This window comes from Pan paniscus, chromosome 15, assembly GCF_029289425.2.
Source record: "Pan paniscus chromosome 15, NHGRI_mPanPan1-v2.0_pri, whole genome shotgun sequence".
Lineage (NCBI taxonomy): Eukaryota > Metazoa > Chordata > Mammalia > Primates > Hominidae > Pan > Pan paniscus.
The window spans coordinates 72,646,433-72,670,432 of record NC_073264.2 but is presented as its reverse complement, the minus strand read 5'-3'; the positions used below and the strand labels follow the sequence as shown (position 1 = coordinate 72,670,432).

The 24,000-nt window shown below is 39.1% G+C and overlaps 1 protein-coding gene across 21 annotated transcripts in view; it reads right to left on the bottom strand.

Annotated features, from left to right (window-relative positions):
• SIPA1L1 (signal induced proliferation associated 1 like 1) overlaps positions 1-24,000 on the bottom strand; it is a 419,211-nt gene that overhangs the window by 188,658 nt on the left and 206,553 nt on the right. For all 21 annotated transcript variants that reach the window (XM_063596279.1, XM_063596274.1, XM_063596282.1 and 18 more), the window contains one exon: positions 22,420-22,478. Coding sequence is in view for 2 of the 21 variants with exons in the window: in XM_057299738.1 (XP_057155721.1) it covers positions 22,420-22,435 (16 nt within the window). In the remaining 19 variants the exon portion in view is untranslated. The remainder of the gene's footprint in view (positions 1-22,419; positions 22,479-24,000) is intronic.

Sequence of the window (24,000 nt, the reverse complement as noted above, 5' to 3'; positions counted from 1 at the left end):
GAGAGTGAGAACAAGCAAATCAATAAACAAGATAAACGTCAGATGGCTAGAAGTGCCATCCAGAAAATTAAAATATAGTAATATGATCAAGAGTGGCTGGCTGGCTGGCTACTTTCAACTGATTTGGTCAAGGAAGGCCTCTTTGTGAAGTAGTCATTTAAGATAAGATGACTAAATGTCATGAAGGAATCAGTAACACGAAGCATGAATGTTCCAGGCAGAGGGAAGAGCAAGTGGAAAGACTCTGGGACATGAGCAAACAGCGTGTCCAAGGTAAAGAGTGCCAGTGTGGCTGGAGGGGAAAGGGAAATGACCCAGAAAAGAAAAGACAGATGGTGTGGGGCTGTGAGGAAGCTTGCAGGGCCTGGTATGGGGTTGGACTTTAAGAGCAACGTGAAAGGTTGCAGGTTCCACATCACTGTCTCATGACATAACGCAGCTCAAGATCAAACCAGCATGCATTAAGGTGGGATCAGCAGAGATGCAGAGAAGCAGACAGAGTTGGACACTTTTGGTAGTAGAGCCAACTAGGCATACTGATGGATTAGATGTGGTTAAGAAATATGTTACTGATGGGTTTAGAAAGAGATGAATCAGGGATAACTGCTGAATGCTTAGCTTGAGCAACTGGACAGATGATTCTCCCAAGGAATTTCAAGTGAGACAGAAACAGGTTTAAGGACTATAAATAGGGAGACTAGCCATCCTGGTTTGCCTGGGAAGAAGAGGTTTCCTAGAATGTGAGACTTCAGTGTCAAAACCAAGAAAGTCCCAGGAAACAAGGATGAGCTCATTACCTTAGACACACATCAAGGTTTTTGTTTTGTTTTTCAGCTCACTACAGCTTCGAATTCCTGGGATCAAACGATCCTCCCACAACAGCCTCAACTGATTTGGTCAAGGAAGGCCTCTTTGCAAAGAAGTCATTTAAGATGATATGACTAAATGACTAAATATCATAAAGGAATCAGCTACACAAGGCATGAATGTTCCAGGCAGAGAGGAAGAGCAAGTGGAAAGACCCTAGGATATGAACAAACAGCGTGTCCAAGGTAAAAAGTGCCAGTGTGGCTGGAGAGGAAAGGGAAATGACCCGGGCACTAGCTGGAACTAGCTGTAGCTGGGACTACAGGTACATGCCACCATGCCCAGCTAATCTTTATTTTTTGTAGAGATAGAATCTCGCTTTGTTGCTCAGGCTGGTCTCAAACTCCTGGGCTCAAGCAATCCTTCTGCTTCAGCCTCCCTAAGTGCTGGGATTGCTCATAATTCTTTGTTGACCATGTTAAATTAGTGATGTCTATTGGACATAAAGGTGGAAATATCAGAAAAGTAATTGGAAATACAAGTCTGAAGAGTTGGATAAGCAGAGTTAGAAACAAGAGAGGCATACAGAGGATATTTCAAGTCATGCAACCAGATAACATCGCTTTGAGAGAGAAGAGAAACCAGCCCAGAACGGAGCTGTCTTTCTCTTTTTCACAGATAATATACTGAAAGACATCTGCCTCAGTCTGGTTCTCCATCAACACACTCACTGCCCTTCAGACTTGAACGCCATGTTTTGACTCTCACTTTCCAGATCTTACCAGAAAATCAGAAACACCAAGTAAAATGCACATTTCAGATGTTTTCAGTGAGCTAACAAACTGCTTTGCTTATAACTTCAGCTCTAGACTACTCCACACTATACCTTTTCTGAGGTCCTCTCCTAAGAGTCACAGAGAAACCCAGCTGCATGGAACAAGTTTATTGTCCATCATTTCCCTTTGGCTTTTTTAAACTTAAAAAAAAATTTCTGTTTTTGAGACAGTGTCTCACTCTGTCACTCAGGCTGGAGTGCAGCAGCATCATCACAACTCACTGCAACAAACTTCTGGGGTCAAGTGATCCTTCCACCTCAATCTCGCAAGTACCTGGGACTACAAGTGCACGCACCACCACACCTGGCTAATTTTTTTGAAATTTTTTTGTAGATACAGGGTCTCGCTGTGGTTTCCAAGTCTTGGTTTCAAGTGATTCTCCTACCTCAGCCTCCCAAAGTGTTGGGATCACAGGTGTGAGCCACCACACCCAGCTCCCTTCGCCTTGTCCAAAGCTTCTTTGCAAAGAAATCCCACTATTGCTACAGCCAAATGATTGGCCTCATTTTTCCTATTCCCAAGTAGTACTACTTCCCCATTTTTCTAATTATCTTCAGCAAGCATGACCGTCAACTTCCGCAATTAAAAAAACCAAACTCTCACTATTGAGGAAGAAATACATAAGAAATGGAGTCAACAAAAACTCTCTGAGGGCAAGTTTCAGTTGAGAGGGTCCCACTGTTCAGCACATGAAGAGTCTAACAACCTTTGCTTCAACTTAACTGGGTACATTGGAATTTATAAAAAGGAACAATTACCAGAGTGACCCAACAGATGGCCCATTAAACTCTGGGATTCGTACAATGTGTCTGGTGACCTATTTCAAGGAACTGGTTAGAAACCTCCCAATTGGCCAACTTGTGATTAAAAATACGAAATGTTTGCAGCTGACCTTCAAATCTAACTCTTTCTGGCCAATCTAGGCAGAAATAATAAGAGAATAAATAAAACATCAGAAATAATCAAAAGAGATCCTGGGACTTGGAACGGCTGTCAGCAGAATTACTTGGTTCACATATGGGACAGCTCCTTCTCTGTGAGGGCAAGCATCATGGCTAGGGAGAACAAGAAATCTCGGCATTTAAAAAAGAAAAAAAAAAAGGTAGTCTCTTCCCTAGATGATGAGGTGAATGAAAAGGTAGAATTCCAGAGACAGGCAATTAATGGGAATAAATTACACCTAGTAATCCCGATCTACTGATAAATGGACCTGTCACTGTGGGCCCCCTGGAAGGCCAAGGGAGCCACCAAGGTCACCCTTGAAAAACGCATTCCAAATCTTTCTCCAGCACTTAAAACCACTTAAATGCTGAATTATTTTAAACTCTTATTAAGTTTAATAAAAGTGAGGCATTTTTATCATATGTCAGGAAAAGAGAAAAAGCAGACTTGGGTTTAAAATTACAAACAATTAATAGTAACCTCTGAATTGATAAGGCTTAATTGCTCATAGTCAAATAAACTTTAAGCTATATCTCACTATATAAGCATGCCTTTTCATTTCACTTTTTTTTTTTTTTTTTGGAGACAGTCTCCAGGCTGGAGTACAGTGGAGCCATCCCAGCTCATTGCAACCTCTGCCTCTCAGGTTCAAGGGATTCTTGTGCCTCAGCCTCTGAAGTAGTTGGGACTACTGTCGTGTGCCACCTGCGCTCAGCTGGTTGTTGCATTTTTACTAGAGACAGGGTTTCACCATGTTGCCCAAGCTGGTCTGGACTCCTGGCCTCAAGCGATCCGACCACCTCGGCCTCCCAAAGTGCTGAGATTACAGGTGTGAGTCACCACGTCCGGCCTCATTTCATTTTTATACTAAATACCACATTTACTTTCTTAAGAATATTAGAAATGTAAACATCCTAATGTAAATTACACTTAAAACACTTATTTTTCTGTTGATTCAAAGTTGATAACTACATTTTTAATGCACATGCAACATTTCCATGCACACTGATTTTATCTGATATCTAAATATGATCACCACACTCCTCCCAAGGATATAAATTAAAAAAATCTACTGGTGATAAAAGACAATTTATCTTTCAAAGTTATTTCAAATTTTGTAAATGATAAAAATTTAGTAAATAAAACGCTGACAGCAGACTTCATTACACAGTTGAGTTTAAAGACTTCTGACCTTACACTTAAGCAAAATTAAGCTATATGCCCCCATATTTAATGGATACTAAGTAGCACATGTTTGCCTGAAAGAAATACATAATTCAATTTGAAAAAAAATTAAATGCCTTTGTTTCACCTTCATTCCAATGAAATCACTAAACAATGCCTCACATAACCATTACATTTGCAATAAGGCATTGTTCATGTTTTATAATTTAATTATCTGAAAATAATCACTAGTTGGTACCTGCTCAAAAATAAAATCTATTCTGTGATGCCATTATGGCTTTACAAGAATAAGCAGAGCTACTGAATAAGAAAGGCAAGTGATTCTTGTGCCTCAGCCTCCCAAGTAGTTGGGACTACTGTCGTGTGCCACCCGTGCTCAGCTGGTTGTTGGATTTTTACTAGAAACAGGGTTTCACCATGGCAAACAAAAATGGAGCAACAGACATTGGTTTGGGTGAAGAAATGGAATGAAAAACCCAAGACAGGAATCTTGAAGTGCAGCTCACGAGCATCTGTTATTTAAGGAAAGGGTCTGCTCTGGGTACAGTAGCAAGTTAGAGAGTCATCCTACTGTCCAGCAGCGTGGAAGGAAAGAAGCCCCCCAAAGGAATAGTTGAACAAAATAATTATTATTTGAACAAAATAATTATTCTAGAAAATTAATACAATCCAAAACTATTTTGAGGTCAGGCCCAGTGGCTCATGCCTGTAATCCCAGCACTTTGGGAGGCCAACGCGCAAGGATCACCTGAGGTAAGGAGTTCGAGACCAGCCTGGCCAACACAGTGAAACCCTGTCTCTACTAAAAATACAAAAATTAGCCGGGTGTAGTGGTGCACACTTGTAATCCCAGCTACTTGGGAGGCTGAGGCAGCGGAATCACTTGAACCTGGGAGGTGGAGGTTGCAGTAAGCCAAGATCATGCCACTGCACTCCAGCCTCGACAGAGCAAGACTCCATCTCAAAAAAAAAAAAAAAAAAAAGTTATTTTCATATTAAGTGACGAATCTCACGAATCTATCCAATAATGAAATATAAGACACATATGAACAAAAAATAAAAGTTATTCTATTAGTTCATTCATTCAAAAACATTTGAGTTTCTAACACATATAACATTCCATAGAATTTCTAAAAATCAGGACAAACAAGTTACTACCATCAAGAGCTAAAGAGCTATTAGGGGAGCTCTTTACACAAAAATTACATAGGGTACAAGGCAATAAGCACCACAATATAGTTCTGACAACTACGCTCTGGCCAGAATTGGAAATTGTGGCATGAAAACAATTGAGAAGAGGTATAATCACATGTGAAGGAAAAAAAAGAAAACCGATCCTCAATCTTGGATGACTGCACAAAAGGAGCAAAAATAAGTGGTACAATCAACTCCTTCAGTAGGCCTTTTCACTGACCCTCACCAGATCAAGTGAGATGTCCATTCCTTCCAAAGAGGTCCAAGGAAGCATCCATTACTTTCCATGCTTTACAGTGAGCTCTTTAAGGACAGAGACCATGTCTCATCAACTTGCATAGCTTCAGATACTAACACGGTTAGTCATATTGTACCTGCTCAATAAATATTTGATAAATAAGAATTCATTAAAAAAGGAATTCATTAAAAGCAAATGAATGCAGGCCGGGCACGGTAGATAACTTGATGTCAGGAGTTCGAGACAAGCCTGGCCAGCATGATGAAACCCCATCTGTACTAAAAATGCAAAAATTAGCCAGGCGTGATGGCGTGCACCTGTAATCCCAGCTACTTAGGAGGCTGAGGCAGGAGAATTGCTTGAACCTGGAAGGCGGAGGTTGCAGTGAGCTGAGATTGTGCCACTGCACCTGCACTCCAGCCTGGGGGACAGTGCGAGACTCCATCTCAAAAAAAAAAAAAAAAAAGGAAGAAAGAAAGAAAAAGAAAAAACAATACAGAGAGAAGAGAGTAAAAGAGAAGAAGCTATGTTCGCAAAAGTAGAAGAGCCAAGGGGAAAAAGCAACAGGTAACTGCTTGGAAAAAGAGGCAGAAAACAGAAAAATGGGAGTAATGCAGTAACATCACAAGCACAGGAAAGCTTAATATGTAGATTGAACATTGTGAACTTAAAAAATAGGAGCTCACAAAATTATAGGGCTTTAAAAGCAGAAGCCACAGTGTAAAAAACCTAAGTATGAGACTTTTTCTCTCTCTCTTTTTTTTTCCTGAGACAGGGTCTCGCTCTGTTTCCCAGGCTGGAGTGCAGTGGGACAATCCCAGCTCACTGCAGCCTCGAACTCCTGGGCTCACCTTTTGCGACAGCCTGGAACTACAGCCATGTGCTATCAATCCTGGCTAATTTTTTATTTTTTGTAGAGATGGGTTCTCACTGTGTTGCCCAGGCTGGTCTTAAATTTCTGGACTCAGGCAATTCTCCCACCTCAGCCTACCAAAGTGCTAGGATTATAGGCATGCACCACCATACCCAGCCAAATATGAGACTTAACAGTGAAACAATGAATACTTTTTTCTTAAGATCAGGAATAATGCAAGATGTCCATTTTCACTACTCCTACTTAGCACTCCACAGCAAGTTCTAGCTAGTTCGATGGGCCAGAAAAAGGAGTTTAAAAATGTATAAAGATGGAAAAGGAACAAATAAAACTGTCATTATTAACAGAAGCAATCATGATCACATATGACAACTACACACACACACACACACACACACACACACAATTAGAACTAGCAACTGAATTTAGGAGGTTTGCAGGATATCAGGTCAATACACAAACAGCAATTGTTATGTCTGTGTACTAGCAAGTGAACAACAAAATGGAATTTGAAATACACTACTTAGAGGATCACAGAAAATCCAGTATATCTAATGAAAATCTATATCTAATGAAAGATGTACAAAACACCTATATTGAAAACTACACAACACTGCTGAGAAGTTAAGTGAAGAGGTTCATAAATGGAATACTCAGTATTATTAAAATGTCTATTCTCCACAGACTGAAAAACAGTATCAATGAAATCCCAGTCAAAATCTAATTGGCTTTTATTTTTTTTTAATGACAAATGATTCTAAAATTTATAGGGATATTCAAAGGATCTATAATATACAAAGCAATTAAAAGGCAAGAATGAGGCTGGGTGCAGTGTCTCATGCCTATAATCCTAGCATTTTGGGGAGCCAAGGCAGGAGGACTGCTTGAGTCCAGAAGTTTGAGACCAGCCTGGGCAACATAGTGAGATAGCACCTCTACAAAAATAAAAATTAACTGGGTATGGTGGTGTATATTTCTAGTCCTAGACACTTGGAAGGCTGAGGCAGATAGATCACTCAATCCCAGGGATTCAAGGCTGCAGTGAGCTATGATCATGCCACTGCACATCTCTAAAAAATAAAAATTTAAAAAAATATAAAGTTAGAGAACTTAATTACCTGATTTGAAGCCTTTATAAAGCTACAGTATTCAAGACAGTGTATAATTGACTTAAGAACAAAGAGAACAGTGGAACAGAAGAGACTCACACGTATATAGTCGACTGATTTTCAACCAAGAACTAACTCAGCTCAATGGGAAAAGAACAGTATTATCAACAAATGGTACTAGATAGAAACAGGAAAACAGTGCAAGTAAACCTTAACACTTGTTTCATTTCACACTAAAAAAAAATTAGAGATGGTTTATCAACCTAAAAGTAAAAGACAAAACCCTAAAGCTTCTCGGAGTAAACATAGGAAAATATCTTCCCAATATTGGCTAAGCAGATTTCTTAGGTAACACATAGTACAGCGTTAACCATGAAAAAAACTCAAGAAATTTGACTTATTAAACTTTTTATTCATCAAGAGACATCGTTAAGAAAATGAACAGGCAAGCTACAGACAAGGAAAAGTATTCATAATATACATATCTGACAAAGAAATCATATATACATATGAATATATGTATATACACATATATGATATATGTATATACATATATGTATATACACATATGAGATATATGTATATACATATATGTATATACACATATATGATATATGTATATACATATATGTATATACACACATATGATATATGTATATACATATATGTATATACACACATATGATATATGTATATACATATATGTGTATATATACATGATATATGTGTATACATACATGATATATGTATATACCTACATATGCATACATACATGTGCATATATGTATATACATACATGTGCATATATGTATATACATACATGTGCATATATACATGTGCATATATGTATATACATACATGTGCATATATACATGTGCATATATGTGTATACATACATGTGCGCATGTGTATATACATACATGTGCGCATATGTGGATATACATGCATGTGCGTATATGTGTATATGCATGCATGTGCGTATATGTATATATACATACACATATGATATATGTATATATACACATACATATACATATATACATATATAATCTTACAAATCAGCAATTAAAAGACAATGAAGATAATTTAGAAAAACAGTCAAGACTTGCAAAAGACACTCTGCAAAAAAAAAAAAAAAAAGTTACTGACCGCATGAATGGCCAATCAGCACATAAAAAGATGCTCAAAATCAGTCATCAGGAAATAGCAAATTAAAATCATAATGAGATACTATTAAACACCCAGCAGAAGAGCTAAAAGTTCATTTAAAAACTGATAATACCAAATACTGGTAAGAAATGTGGAGCAACTGGAACCCTCATGAATTGCTGGTGCAACTATAACATGGCACAACCATTTCAGAAAAACAGTTGGGCAGTTTCTTACATAGTAAAATATACATCTATCCTATGACCCAATTATTCTATTCCTAGGTATCACCCAAGAGAAATGAAATTCCATGTCAACAAAATGACTTGTACAAGAATGTTGATAGCAATCTTATTCCTAACAGCCAATAATCAGAAACCCAAATCTTAAAGGACAACTAAGATCTTTGCATTTTGTTGGATATATATAATACCCAAATTTAAAAAGAACTTTTAAGAATTAAGAATAAAGATAAAAAAGAGTGATGGGGTAATTCTCCCACTCCTTCACTTTTTGTGACATACTGGAAGCAAGAAGAGAGAGAATGGAAAAGATCTGAGAGTGGATGGGGCAGTGGGTGCTGGAGAGGACAGGAAAGAGCCAGAGAAGATTTACAGACAAAGAAAAAGCATGAAGAGATGAGGAAGGAGGAGTAAGTGGAATGACACAATTAGAGAATTCACATCCCAGAGAAGAGAGGGACTGGTAAAGACAGAACAAAGAGGTTAGCTACAGAAAAGAGTAGGACTTCATAAAAGTTGAGAAACATACAAAGTTAAGAACAGAACACAGAAGAAATGAAGGGGCAGGGCACAGAGGATCATGCCTGTAATCCCAGCACTTTGGGCCAAGCCAGGAAGGAGGATTGCTTGATCCTAGGAATTCCACACCAGCCTGGGCAACATAGCAAGACTGTATCTCTTAAAAAAAAAAAAAGAGAGAGAGAGAGAAGAAGGAGGAGGAGGAGGAGGAGGAGGGAGGAGGAGAAGGGAGAAGGAAGGAGGAGGAGGAGGAGGGAGGAGGAGGAGGGGAAGAAAGAAGTGGAAGAAGAAGGGGAGGAGGAGGGGGAGGAGGGGGAGGAGGAGGAAGAAGAAGGAGGAGGAAGAGGAGGAGGAGGAAGAGGAAGGAGGAGGAGGAGAAGAAGAAGCAGAAGCAGCAGAAGCAGAAGCAGCAGCAGCAGCAGCAGAAGCAGCAGCAGCAGCAGGAAGAAGAAGAAAGAGGAAAGAAGGAGGAGGAGGAAGAGGAGGAGGAGGAAGAGGAGAAGAGTAAGAGGAGAGGAAGAGGAAGAAGAAGAAGAAGAGGAGGAGGAGGAAGAGGAGGAGGAGGAGGAGGAGGAGCCAGGCATGGTGGTGCACGCCTAACTACTTGGGAGGCTGAGTGGGGGAGGACGGCTTGAGCTGGAGCCCAGGAGTTCAAGCCTGCCAGTGAACTACGACTGTGCACTGCACTCCAGGCTGGGTGATAGAGTAAGACCCTATTTCTAAAAAAATAAAAATATAGAAATAAGGAGTTGGGGGACTGGGAAGTAAGTTCATTCTCTAGCAGGTTGGATCCATGGTCGTGCCATTGATTTCTTCCTGTCCCTTAACCCCAAAGTCAGTAAGTTATTACTGATCCTTACGTGTTTTACAATTCCTTTGTGCCATCCAATGGGAAATATATGGAATGGGGAGCCTTGAGCTATTACTGTGCAATGGCTACAATACTTATCTAAAAATAATGACACAATAACTGGCACTAGAATCTCTGTTTTGAATGATGTATGCATTGTGTCAACATACCTTAATGTTTCTGTTGCTGTTGTCAGAGACAGAGTTTCACTCTGTCACCCAGGCTGGAATGCAGTAGCATAATTATAGCTCACTGCAGCCTTGACCTTCTAGACTCAAGTAATCCTCCTGCTTCAGCCTCCCAAGCAGCTAAGACTACAGGTGTGTGCCAACATGCCCGGCTAATTTTTATTTTTTAATTCTTATTTATGTAGCGATAGGGTCTCACTATGTTACCCAGGGTGGTCTCAAACTCCTGGGCTCAAGCAATCCTCTCACCTTGGCCTCCCAAAGTGCTGGGGGATTATAGGCATGAGCTGCTGCTTCTGGCTGAGATTAACTTTTATAGAAAGAAACATGCACTGGCCCATCTGTTTCCTGCTCTTTGAATGACTTGTTTTGCTACTTTTAACAAGTAACTATGCATTTGGGTCTTTATTTACTTATCCTTAAAGAGGAATTGTTATAGATATAATAAACATTAGAATCCTTACATTAGTCAATTATTCTAAAAATGAAACATGCCCTCTTGGTTAATGTACTCATCCATAGGCAGAACTTAACATTTAATAAATGATCCAATAAAGGAACTAACTTAACCTCACATGGAGCAGCAAATTATTCTCACCAGAAGGAGAGAGAAAAAATTATCTTCCATATAGCATAAATAAGTTCTTCTTTTTTTTTTTTTTTTAAGATGGAGTTTCGCTCTGTCACCCAGGCTGGAGAATCTTGGCTCACTGCAACCTCCACCTCCCGAGTTCAAGCAATTCTCCTGCTTCAGCCTCCTGAGTAGCTGAGACTACAGGTGTGTGCCACCACGTCTGGCTAATTTTTTTTCTTTTTATTAGAGTTGGGGTTTCACCATGTTGGCCAGGCTGGTCTCAAACTCCTGACCTCAGGCAATCCGCCTACTTGGACCTCCCAAAGTGCTGGGATTACAGGCCTGAGCCACCCTGCCCAGCCAGCATGAATAAGTTCTGATTAATGCGTTACAGCTTGGCTTTCTTTTCACTGTATATTTGAGTACTTTTTTAAAACACTACATGATTTTGCCCTAATTTCAAACAATGTCATGTCTAAATAACCATCTCTCTTGGAGGAGGAAAATTCTGTTCTAACAAGAGTCAGAATGTTTTCAGCAATGAAACTGCTTCCCTTGTCACTGTATTCTTTTTCTCATTCAGCAAAGACATCACTTCCAAGACAAATGACACAACCTTTTTTTGTTTGTCCTAGCTATAACACAGCACTTTTTATTTAGTTTTAAAATTTTTTAAATTTTATTTTTCGTAGAGATGCGGTCTTGCTATATTGCCCAGGCTGCTCTTGAGCTTCTGGCTTCAAACAATTCTCCCACCTCAGCCTCCCAAGGTGCTGGGATTACAGACATGAGCCACCACCAGGCTTAGCTGTACTTTAAAAAATCCAAAATTCCTAAAAACAAATTCTGTGAATCAGTTCTATCAGCCTTTGATGGTATTTTGATTTCAGTATGCACTGGAAATGAAGGAATGGACATGAATTCAGAAATGTCCCTCTAATCACGCAGTCTTACAACAGAGGCAGGATCAGCCCCGCTCTTCCCCTCAGAGGAACTAGCTGCTGACAGCAAGTGATTAGTGTTCTGAAACAATTCCAAGGGGCTTGTCAATGTAAACTATCGGCTGCTATAAGAAATGTCAAATCTCCATGATAAGGTATTTTTAGAGCTCCCCACCAGAGTCAACACAGGTTTACTATAAAATGCGAGAGAGCATTTCTGATGAGGAGTTGCTGCCAATGCCGAAGCATTTCTCAGCCTGCTTCCAAATGTGGATGGCATCGTCCCACTGGATGAGGCGCCTGCTCAGATAATGTCTTGCACAGAGGCAGGCAGCTTCTCTTCACCCTTAGGGTGTTGCTGACAATATAGACAATAGTTCTGCTTTCTAGCTACAGTAACAGATTTAATTACTTGGCTATTTTGGGAGATCGAGGAAGGAAATGCCCCCCTCCCCAACTCTTCTTGCACATTATATTTCCTGTAGTCCAGGTCACACATCTCTCCATGGGAAGAGCTCTTCAGATCAACATATACAAATTGAAAAGCCTGAGGGCAATGAGTTAAATCACAAAACAAAAAGCATTATTCTATATAAAAGCTCGACAAAGGCTACAAAATCCATCTGTCAGAGAAACAGTCCTCTCTGAATAAGAAGTTAGATTCAGACTCTCTGGTCAGTTATTTCTCATGTGGCCAAGAACTTCATGGTCACTGCCAAAAGAAATTTACTGCCATATATAAAGGGCAGTGATTCTTCAACTTCTAAATATTATGAAATACCAGCAACTCATTTTAATGCAATATATGTCATATTTGTTCAATGTGCAAATAGTTTTCCATTGGAAAAGTTCCAAGCTGGCCTAATCGAGAAGTAGCTATTCTCTGGAAACAGTATTGTCAAAAGCAGCCATTTCACCAATGGAGATCATGTAGTGAATAGAGAATATTTACACTAGGCCACACAAGCAAAGAGTAATATAGTAAAGACAATATTCTCCTCCATTTCTGACACTTCTACAGCTTATGAGAGAGTGTTTTTATATTCATTATCTCATTTTGGAAAACGGGCCAAGGAGCAGGAAGGACTGTAGAGAGCATCCTTGAATGGAGTGTGCACTGACTGTCCTCCAAACAGACCACATGGCTTTATAAAGGTCACAGGAAAAACAATGCGGCTCTCTGCTCTTGGAGGAAAAAACGAAGGAAATCAAAATGAGTGCATCTTCCCTTGTGCTGAAAAACAGTTGAGAAATACTAAGAAGCTACTTTGTAGACCACTGTGTTCTCCCAGATTTGAAAGCAACCCTGTATGACTGCAGTTAATGATGTGCACATTTAATAAACACCATCAAAACAAACAAACAAAAAACAGTCTGAAGAACAGACTAACTACTTAAGAAATCAGATTTTCTTTGTTTCTTTCTCTCCTTTTTCCTTTCTTCAGTCATTTATCAAGCACTGCAACAGAAATGGGACTACTTTGCCGTCTTGTATCCAGCAAACACCAGAAAACAGACACAAACTCCAAAAAGCACCATGACCCTGCCTCTATTACAACCTTAGGAAGACAGTGAACTTGACAATGAAGCTTAGAGACCTGACTTGGCAATAAGGACAGAGAGATCTGAAACAGCAAACTAAAGAAGGCAGAAGAGACACACTCAGGAGTCCAGATCCCAATCTGCCAGACTACAGACATTTAACCGCCTTCCTTGCAAAGGATGATGTCCCTGTGTACCAGGTGGAAGGATTATTCCTAAAGCAATTATTCCAAGCTGTGGCTCCATACCACCTCTAGAGGACTCCAAGAATCTCAAAGAATTTGGTAAAATTTCAGAACAAAATTTTATTTCGGCTAATTTATGGAAGACTGAAGGAAAAAAAAGTAAGAATAGTTAGAAATCACCTCGCTGGGACCAATTCTTACCTTAAAACCTGAAGGGAAAATAACTTCTCACTCCTTTTGAGAAAAAGGGAGATCTTAGTGTATAACAGTAGGGAAGAAGATTCAATTATTAAAAATAAAAACTGTTCAAATTATTTCATAGCCTCTTCACAGAACTGATGAAGGAGGAATTCATCTGGTAAGAAATTAGAAAGGAGAGAGTGAATCTTTTTTTTCCCCCTGCAGTTAACAAATCAGCAAGTCAGTCAAACTCTTAACTGACTATGCATTATAAAAACAAACACTGACAAGCTAGCTATTGCTCAAATGCCATCCTCAGACCCTGATGAGAAAATGGCAGTTACCTGGTCCAATTCAGGGTCACACAGAAACAGCTAAAGGAACAGTGGCAGATTTTACTTTTTAAGACTACAAATTCCTCACCTGAACTCTTTTTCTCTCTCATTTTCTTCCCAAATCTGGCCCACAACTTCATTCTTTACCTGAACTTGATTTTTACTACCATCCTCCACTTAGAAGAAAGTAAAACTTCTCTCTCAAGGGAGAAAAAAAAAAAAAAAAGAGAGAGAGAGAGAGAAAAGGAAATGAAGATGCAGGGGAAAAAAGACAGCCCACTTGCCCACACTGAAGGAATGAGGAGGAGGAATGGGAGGCCAGCTGAAAATACTTTATCTAAATCCTCTGAAAAGAGATTACACTGGAATTGCTTATCTAAAATAAAAACCTATCAGTCTGTCTTCGTGTAGAAGTAGTAAACTTAGCCAGGATTGGTGGCTCATGCCTGTGATCCCAGCACTTTGGGAGGCTGAGGCGGTCGGATCACCTGAGGTCAGGAGTCCGAGACCAGCCTGGCCAATATGGTGAAACCCTGTCCCTACTAAAAAAAATACCAAAAATTAGCCGGGCCTGGTGGCACACGCCTGTAATCCCAGCTACTTGAGAGGTGGAGGTGGGAGAACCATTTGAACCCAAGAAGTGGAGGTTGCAGTGAGCCAAGATCGCGCCACTGCACTCCGGGCAACAGAGCTAGACTCTGTCTCAAAAAAATAAGTAAATAAATAAAAGAAATAGTAAACTTAATAGAATCAGCAGCCCAAGGATAAAGAGATCATGTTGTAACTTGGTAAGAATCCAAGAAGTAAATAAACAGGGATGTCACTACCATTAGGGCTGTGAATAGGTAACTGAAATAAATCTAATGAGAGCTGTGCAAGAAAACCAACCCATGCACAACCCTAACATTGTGCATAAGAAGACAAGAGTTCAGAACTATTGCATATGACCATACAAAATCTAAATATTCCATAAAAGAAAAACAGGCAAGAAAGAAACAACTGCTACTTATTAATATTTTTTAACAAGTTAAAATTTGCGTATCGCTTCCTTCAGGTATTTAAATGCTAAAATCTCAATGTAATGCTTAAAATTAAAAACACATTATAACACCAGAGAATCAACATTTGAGCATTTTCCAACAATACAACATTATAATTTAAAACTTGGCAATATTCGCCTAATTTAAACCAGTCTCTCAATGGAAGGGACTGCAACTGCAGAAGTGAAATCCAGCAAGCTACTGTTGTATAACCAAAAGATCTTCCAAGACAGTGCTATGTTCTTGCTGCTGACATTAACAGCTGCTGAAACACATTCTTTTTAAAATCATTTTTTTCCAGGGGTGGAGTTTCCAAAAGAATTCCAGGCTAAAATCTAAATAGACACTGTTCCAAAACTGAATGATACCACAAAATGCAGACTTCCTTTAAAACAACTTTTACACTCTTTACTTGGAAGAGAGGGCAGAGGACAAAGCTCTCATCATGTGCTCTGTTTATACCACAATGGCTTCAAGACAACAAACTGTGGGGATCATCACTGACCAACTGGTTGAAGTACATTATTGCTCATAGAGAAAGCTTCTGTTAAGCACAGACACTTAAAAGAAGCCCATTGGAAGTTAAGAGGGTTGTGGCATACTAAGTTATCCTGAGCATCAGAGAAGGAAACCAACAAACAAGCACTCGGAAGCCATCAAAACAGCACAAAGGACAACTACTTTCATATCCAGGGAGATGACTGTTGCTTACATAAACCTTTGTAGTGTAATGATTTGAAAGCCAGACTCTTTTTTTTTTTTTTTGAAAGCTATTGTAAATTGAAGGATGAGAGAATGTTAGTGGAATAATCAGAGATCTTAGCACAGAATTCCTTAGATTTTACAATGTAGCATTGTTAAGTTACGTGAAGCTGCCATAGGATGGCAAGGCAACAGACAGAAGAAGAGGGACATCAGATAAGATGTAGCAGGGGACAGATACACTATGTTAAAAACCATTTTTAAAAATCTAGAAGGGACCAGGTGCAGTGGCCCATGCCTGTAATCCGTGCATTTTGCGAGGCCCAGATGGGCAGGTCACTTGAGGCCAGGAGTTTGAAAACAGCCTGGTCAACATGGTGAAACCCCTTGTCTACTTAAAAAAAAAAATTAGCTGGGTGTGGTGGTGCATGCCTGTCATCCCAGCTATTCGGGAGGCTGAGGCAGGAGAACTGCTTGAACCTGGGAGGCAGAGGTTGCAGTGAGCTGAGACTGTGCCACTGCACACCAGTCTAGGTGACAGAATGAGACTCTGTCTCAAAAGAAAAGAAAAAGGAAAAAAAAAAAAAAAAAACCTAGGAGGGATTCTGACATTCAGTTATCCCTTGATAATAACCACATGCAGCTTCTGGTGACTTGACTTTCCTATCTTTCCATCAGAGGAGCAGAAGGCATTCCTTTTAAAAGTATGTTATTATTCTACTCTTTCTATATAGCAGCTCATTTTATATTATCCCTTCACTTAAGAATCAAGAGGAAAATTCATGCTTACATAGAGAAACATGCCCTGCATAAGAAAAACACTTCCTAAAAAATCAATGGAAACAAAAGTCAACCAGAATAGGGCAGTTACTCCTTCAACAGGTGCTTTCTTTTATCTTAAATAAAATGAACACAGCTAATAAATACGTCCAGTTTAGAAGACACTAAGTCTAACACACACCATACATAGGTATTTAAGAGTTTCTAGCTGTCATCATCTCCAGCCAGTCCCTTATTAATTGTTGGCATAGGATCCCCCTGCCCCTTCTCAATGGTGTGCTCTGTGTTCTGTGAGAACCTATTATTAGCCTATGTTAGTAATGGCCACTTCTGGACGGTAAAATTATAGATGGTTTTCATTTTTGTCTTTATGTTTACCTGCATTTTCTACTTTTTTACCAGTATGTATTATTTTTGTAAGTTACTTTTAACATTTGTTGAGAATAGTGTATTAAATGAGATTTTCCTTGATGCTCTGAACGAATACAACTGAATGTTATTCCAAGTGATCATCAAAATACAACTAAAGGATCAAATTATAGTAACAATGAATGCAGGATCTTGGCCTAAATCTTTACGATCAACAGACTCTATACACATGCAGAACAGATGAATGTACATTGGCTTCTCCATCTTTAAATTGAGGCCACTGCATAGTAATACAATGGGGATACCATCAAATTTAGGGAGGGAGCCAAATATTCAGATAGAAATAGAGACAGATGGTCTCTCTGCACACACTGTTTAGTAAAGCTTTCCATTTTACAAAGGGGGAACCTAACTCCATAGGCCAGACTAATTTTATTCAATTGGTTTGTGAAGGAAATTTTTTTAAAAAATGAGGTTGGGAAGCTCTTTCATCAGGGATTACCATTCATTCACAAAATTGGGAAAGCATCTGTTACTAGATGGAATAAGATATAATCACGTATAAAACTCCTTTAGATATTTTCCTACCCATTAAGAACTCTAGAAGTCTTGATTGAGGTCTTACAGCACTGCACCCACAAACAAAAGATATTTGCTGCCACGAATAAATAATTTACACGAGTTAATCTAGAAGCCATAAAGTATTGTTAAATTCCCACTAAGGTCAACCTTTCATGCCCCTCCATTTACATATTGGCTAATGACCCAATTATTTATACAAATGAAAACCAAGGGTAATGAGGTTGGGTGATTTGTTTTTGGTACTAAGGCATGGTCTCTTGGCTTACAGTTGCCAAAATAGATTAAGTGAAAGGTTAACTGGGTACTAAGCAAGTTCTGTGACAAACAGGATCACAATTCTTAGTGAACTAGCACTCTTTTCTTATTTTTATTTTTATTTTTATTTTTTGTAGAGATGGGGTCTCACTATATTGCCCAGGCTGGTCTCAAACTCCTGGCCTCCAAGCAATCCTCCCACCTTGGCCTCCCAAAGTACTGGGATTACACGCATGAGTCACAGCACTCAGCCAAACTGGCACTCTTTGTAAACACAGCCTAAATGAAGGTTTTTGTAATTTATATTAGGGAAAAAATATTCACCTACCCACCTAATGAGGAATTTTATCAAGGGTACTGACTGATGAAATATTTTACCAATCAGTTTTTTAGAAACTCACTCTAAAGTCTTTCAATTTAACTCAGCATATGTTCTAACAATTTTATAATTTGAATATGTGATTTTCAACAACTCCAAAATGAAAGTGGCAAGGTCTGACAAATAGCAATGCCCTATACTAACAAAGACAAACTGAATCACAAGCATGTGCACGTACAACCGCAGACACAAAATGGCAGTTATGCCTTCACAACACAAAATTACATAGTGAGCTGTGGCTTTCTTCTACTTACTGCCAAAGACGCATTCCTCTGAGATGCCTGCTCACATATATTCCAACATGAAAATAAAGGTTTATTCACATATTAAAAAGCCAACTCACATTACAAGTTGAAAATTTGGCCTTTTTGCTGCTGAATGAATAAATCTGCTTGTCCTTTTTAGAGCAGACACAGCGCTGGGAAAGAAGTGCTGGGAAAGACTCCTAATAAATTATCAGAAAAAAATGAAAAAGGGTACTCTAGGAAAAGTCTTCATTTTATGTCTATTCCTAAGTGACTTATAAATGCCTTCAACTTTAGAATATAATTAAAGTCTTGTTATAAAGTAAATTGAGACAAAGTAAGAAAACTTTTGATTTGATTTTTTAAAAATAAATTGAAACACTGTCAACTTACTACTTAGCAAACACACCAAAAAAATGACTTTCACCCACTTCATTGCTAGGTACCTAACAGGTCTCAATAAGTCTACGACCCAACATTTTCGAAAGGGAAGAGAGGAGTATCATATTTCCATTCTAAATACTGAGATACTGATTTGTGAGACTAGTTAGGAGGAAGCAAAACAGATACAATATGTTTCCAGGATTTCCCCTGCCTCCACCACCCTGTAGAGGTTAAGCAGAGGCTACAGATGGCAAGACAGGTCTAAAAGGTCTGAGTGGAGAAATAAACGGGAGCTGGAAGACAGGCCACACTTCCTACCTTCTCACAAAGGAAAATAGTATGGGAACCATGGAGGAATCTCGTAAAACTGACCCATGAGATCAGAACTGCTTACAAATGTCAAATATTCCACTGCTTTTCATTCTATCCAGGGAAAAAAATTTACTTTCATCAATGTATATGTACCCTCTATAATACTTTTAAAGAACAAGTCTCCTTTTCTAATTCTCTCAATTACGGAAGAGTAGAAAACATTTAGCAGCATTCTGGATAATTTGTGCCAATTTAGATGATTCATGTAGTATTGCTTTTCCAGACTAAATGGTCTATGGCCAGTGCTTTCAAGTCAACAAGGGTGCGGAGAGCAAGACCTAATTACAGATCTGAGTCAGTGTCTAGAAGCTCCCTCAGCCCAGGGGGCCGTTCCCCACAAAGGCAGCATTTCATCTGGCGGTACAAAAACAAGCCAAGCTTTTGTACCACTTTCCATATTTACACAAGTCCTTTTGTATGCCTTTAATATATATACAAGTCCTTTCATATATAAGAAAGAAGACTCCATTCCACAAGAAACAAACAAAAAAGAGTAATATCAGTTCAGCGAATTGATTTTTCAAAGAAAATTTTCAATAGGCTTTTCCCCTTAAAACCCAACTATAACATGCAGATTTTTTAAAAAAGAAAATGCACACAAAACATATTACACAACAACCAATGCATTCACAAAGTATAAGATCTTCAAACAATTTCAACAAAAGATGTTAATGTTTTCCTTCCTGTAACATGGATATAATATGTATAAATTAAAGGGGAAAAAATCTTTTGAGTTCACTTTTTTTCAAATGTTAAACATTTAAGTAAAAATGGCACCCAGAAAAAAAAAAACAGAAATTATATTGTTGTAAATTTTTCTCTGATACTTTATTAGTAATTAGGTTCTCAAGTTGAAAGGATTAATGATTTTTGAACGGAACTGACTATTCAGTTTCATGGAGGCAACATTCCAAGCAAGAGCAAAGGGTAACAGGACTCCCCCAATAGTAAGGGAATTAGTTTTTTGAATGCAAAATTTAAATGACTTAAGATTCATTTCAGGCCAGGCATGGTGGCTCACATTTGTAATTCTAGCACTCTTGAAGGCTGAGGCGGACAAAAAATACAAAAAATTACCCAAACCTGGTGGTTCATCACGCCTGTATTCCCAGCTAAAGGTGGGAGGATCACTTGAGCCTGGGAGGTAGAGGCTGCAATGAGCTGAGATTGCACCACTGTACTCCCACCTGGGCAACAGAGTGAGACCCTGTCTTAAAAAACAAAACAACAAAAACAAAAGCAAAAGCAAACAAAAAAAAAGATACATTTCACACAAGAACAAGATAGAAAATGATCCCTAAGACCCAATATTGGGTCACAAGGGACATAAAGGCACAACAAAGATTTCCAAGGAGGCTCCCAGATGACTGATACACAGTACTATTTCGAGGTGCAACCTGACAGCCAGTTCTTAGGAGTAGATCCCTCTTCTGTACTACTGCTACCAGTACAAAGTAACGTAGTGACAAACTGACAAATTTAGAAAAAAAAAAAAGTAAATTTTGTAGGCATAATGGCGAATTCTCACAATGCAGAAAAATGATGCCAGAAGCATCATTTGGACTACAGAATGAATAGAGCTATTTAAATGAAACAGCAACCAACACACTCTGAAAACCTCATTAATGACACAATGGATCTATAAGTATCCTGCACATTCCACACCTGCACAGGAGTGTAGAAGTAGATACAGAGAGTGAACTCAATGGTAGACCAATTACCAGAGAAAAGTGCTTCGTATTAGTAGATAAGACAGAAAGCTATCAGCATGTTGGTTCAAACTCATCGACCATTCAAAATCTAAAACATTCTATCACAGATCACTAGGATACCCAATAATAGATCTTTTCACAAGTACCTAAGAACAGATTTATAGCCTCTTTCAGTGATCCTCAATTTATTCTAAACTCCCTTATGATTTTGAGTAATAAATACACATAGCATCTACATTTACTCAAAGTTAAAAAGCATCCAAAATCATACAATACACTATGTGGGAAGAACACAAACAAATGCATGGGAATAATAAAGACCAAAACCAGGATAGTGGCTTCTTGGGGATTAAGAAAGGGAACTGCTGTTAGAGAGAAATATCCTGAGTTTTTTAATGTTCAATGGAATTGGTAAACATTCGATTTCTCTATAGAGTGTTGAGGAGAGGTAACATGGATTTTGTTTTTCTGCTAATCAAAAAGGAGCTGGGGTAAGGATATTTGTGTTATGCCCTATATGCTTTTTATATTTGAAATATTCCTACTAATTTTTCAAGAACAAAAACAAGGAATTAGAAGGGTATAGACTGTTCTAAGAAAACACAAAGAACAAGTCTGCACTGCCAAATATGCACCTACCTATGCAAAGGGATGATTTTGCCAGTATCCAAGACCCTTTTTAGCATTCACAGCACAAGTTGGTTGATCAGGACGCAAAACCTTCTGGGGGTGTGGGGGTGGGGTAGAATCTGAAAGTGATATATTTTATTCTCATGTCTTTGAATACTAAATCACTACCTGCTAACTGTTAAGAGTGAAGAGTATGCCAGTCAACACCAACACACTCTGCCAGTTTAATTTAATGGTATTATTTTGCCTTGCTTTGCAATTACTCCTACATTTCCCCAGGGAGAAACTAATGGATTACTAAAAATAAAATGGAGACTAAGTGAATCACTTAGGCTGTTTTGGCTCCTAACTCAAACTGGCTTAAATAAAAAGGAAATGTATTGGCTCAAATGCTTGGACGTCAGCGAAAGGGCAAGCTTCAGGGCTGGTTTCCTTGTGATTCTGGACTCCGTCCTCCACCCTGTGTGGCTTCTCACTCAGTCCGGAAGCCACAATGCTGCAGCTACACCAGACCTCACACCAGCGCACAACAACATCCAGAAGTAAGAGGCAGCTCTGTCCTAACCATGAGAAGCCTTCTGCCAGAAGCTCCAGGCAAACCCACATTGGAGCCACGCTGGGTAGAAAAGGATTACAGGACCATCTCTGAAACCATCCCCCTGGCCAGGTAACACTCAGCACTCACTGATGTAGCCAGAGTTCATGAGTCAATCATGGACAAGGCAGAAATGAGACTGCTCCTAATCAGGGCGAGCTGCAGTCAGTTTTTCAACCCCATAACATGAGGAATAGATGCGACGCATGATATGGATCCAACCCTAATGTTCAGTCAGTACTATTTACAGGGAATAGCCTGAGCAATACTGTATCAGAATACGAAATAAATCATTATTACACTGTATTGGTATATAAAGCTATAGATTCAAAAAGCAGATGACAAACGACTTCATCTCTTTGAGAAAAGTAGATTTTTTTAAATTTTGTTTCTATGTTTTCATTTCTCTAATCAGAAATTTAAACACAGAAAATCAACACTTTGTAAAGCAGGTAGGTCATAGGAAGTATGGCATAGTACTTACTATATTCTTGTGCCATGGCTACCGAAATTTAGACAACGTCCACACCAATAAGGTATAACCTGAAATAAAATTAGAAAAAAAACCTGGTTAAGTGCACAATAAATTTCACTAAAATACAATAGCTGTATAACTTTCACAGGTCTTACCTTTGTTCTAGAAGAGGCAAACCAGCCTTTCTAAGGTAAACAGTTGCTTTTAAATTAGACATTAGAGAAAAATGTCTCTAGTCTTATCATATTTCTTTCTTTTTTTTTTTTTTTTTAAGATGGAGTTTCACTCTTGTTGCCCAGGCTAGAGGGCAATGGCGCGATCTCGGCTCACCACAACCTCCGCCTCCCAGGTTCAAGCGATTCTTCTGCCTCAACCTCCCTAGTAGCTGAGATTACAGGCGTGTGCCACCATGCCCGGCTAATTTTGTATTTTTAGTAGAGACGAGGTTTCTCCATGTTAGTCAGGCTGGTCTCGAACTCCTGACCTCAGGTGATATGCCCGCCTCAGCCGCCCAAAGTGCTGGGATTACAGGCATGAGCCACCGCGCCCGGCCTGTCTGTAGTATTATAATATTTCTAAATATTTTTAAGGTCACATGCATTTTTGTAGAGCTGACCATAACAAACCAAAACAAACAAAATACCTTTTTATCAAGTACTGTTGCCCTGGACTGCTATTTATAAAGCTGAAACAAAAAGGGGAAAAAATAGAATTATTATTTTTCTCTTTTTGAGATGGAGTATCATTCTGTCACCCAGGCTACACTGCAGTGGCACAATCTTGGCTCACTACAACCTCTGCCTCCCAGGTTCAAGCAATTCTCCTGCCCAGCCTCCCGAGTAGCTGAACTAGAGGCGCGCACCGTCACGCCCAGCTAATTTTTGTATTTTTAGTAGAGACAAGGTTTCACCATATTGCCCAGACAGGTCTCGAACCCCTGACCTCAGGTAATCCACCTGCCTCGGCCTCCCAAAGTGCTGGGATTACAGACGTGAGATACTGCGCCCAGCTGAAAAATAGAATTATTAAACAGACCTCAAAAATCATGTAGTCTACTCACTACAAGACACAACTAACCTGTTCAACCCAATGCAATTTAAAGCTAGATAAATAAGCTTCGATTTCTAAATTCCTTAACTTGAAGATCTGAGGAGACAGTTCTCAGGAGAAAAAAATGCAAAAATATGATTCCAATATCTGATACTGCATCATCTTACTTAGTAAAATCTATGAATATTCAGCACACTATGGAGTGCTGAACAAACACACCCACAGAACTTGAGATTCTTAAGACGCTGGAATTGCTTTTAATATTCAAAAGGGAAAGATAATAGCCGGTACAATGGCTCACGCCTGTAATCCCAACTACTCTGCGGGCCGAGGCACGAAAATCGCTTGAACCTGGGAGGCGGAGCTTGCAGTGAGCTGAGATTGTGCTGCTGCACTCCTCCAGCCTGGACGATAGAGCGAGACTCGGTCTCAAAACAAAAAAAAGGAAAGATAAGAACTCTGTCCTTATCCAAACCTCAGACCACATAACTATATAACAAACCACACTTTCAATTAAGAGGGACTGAAAAACATGAAAGT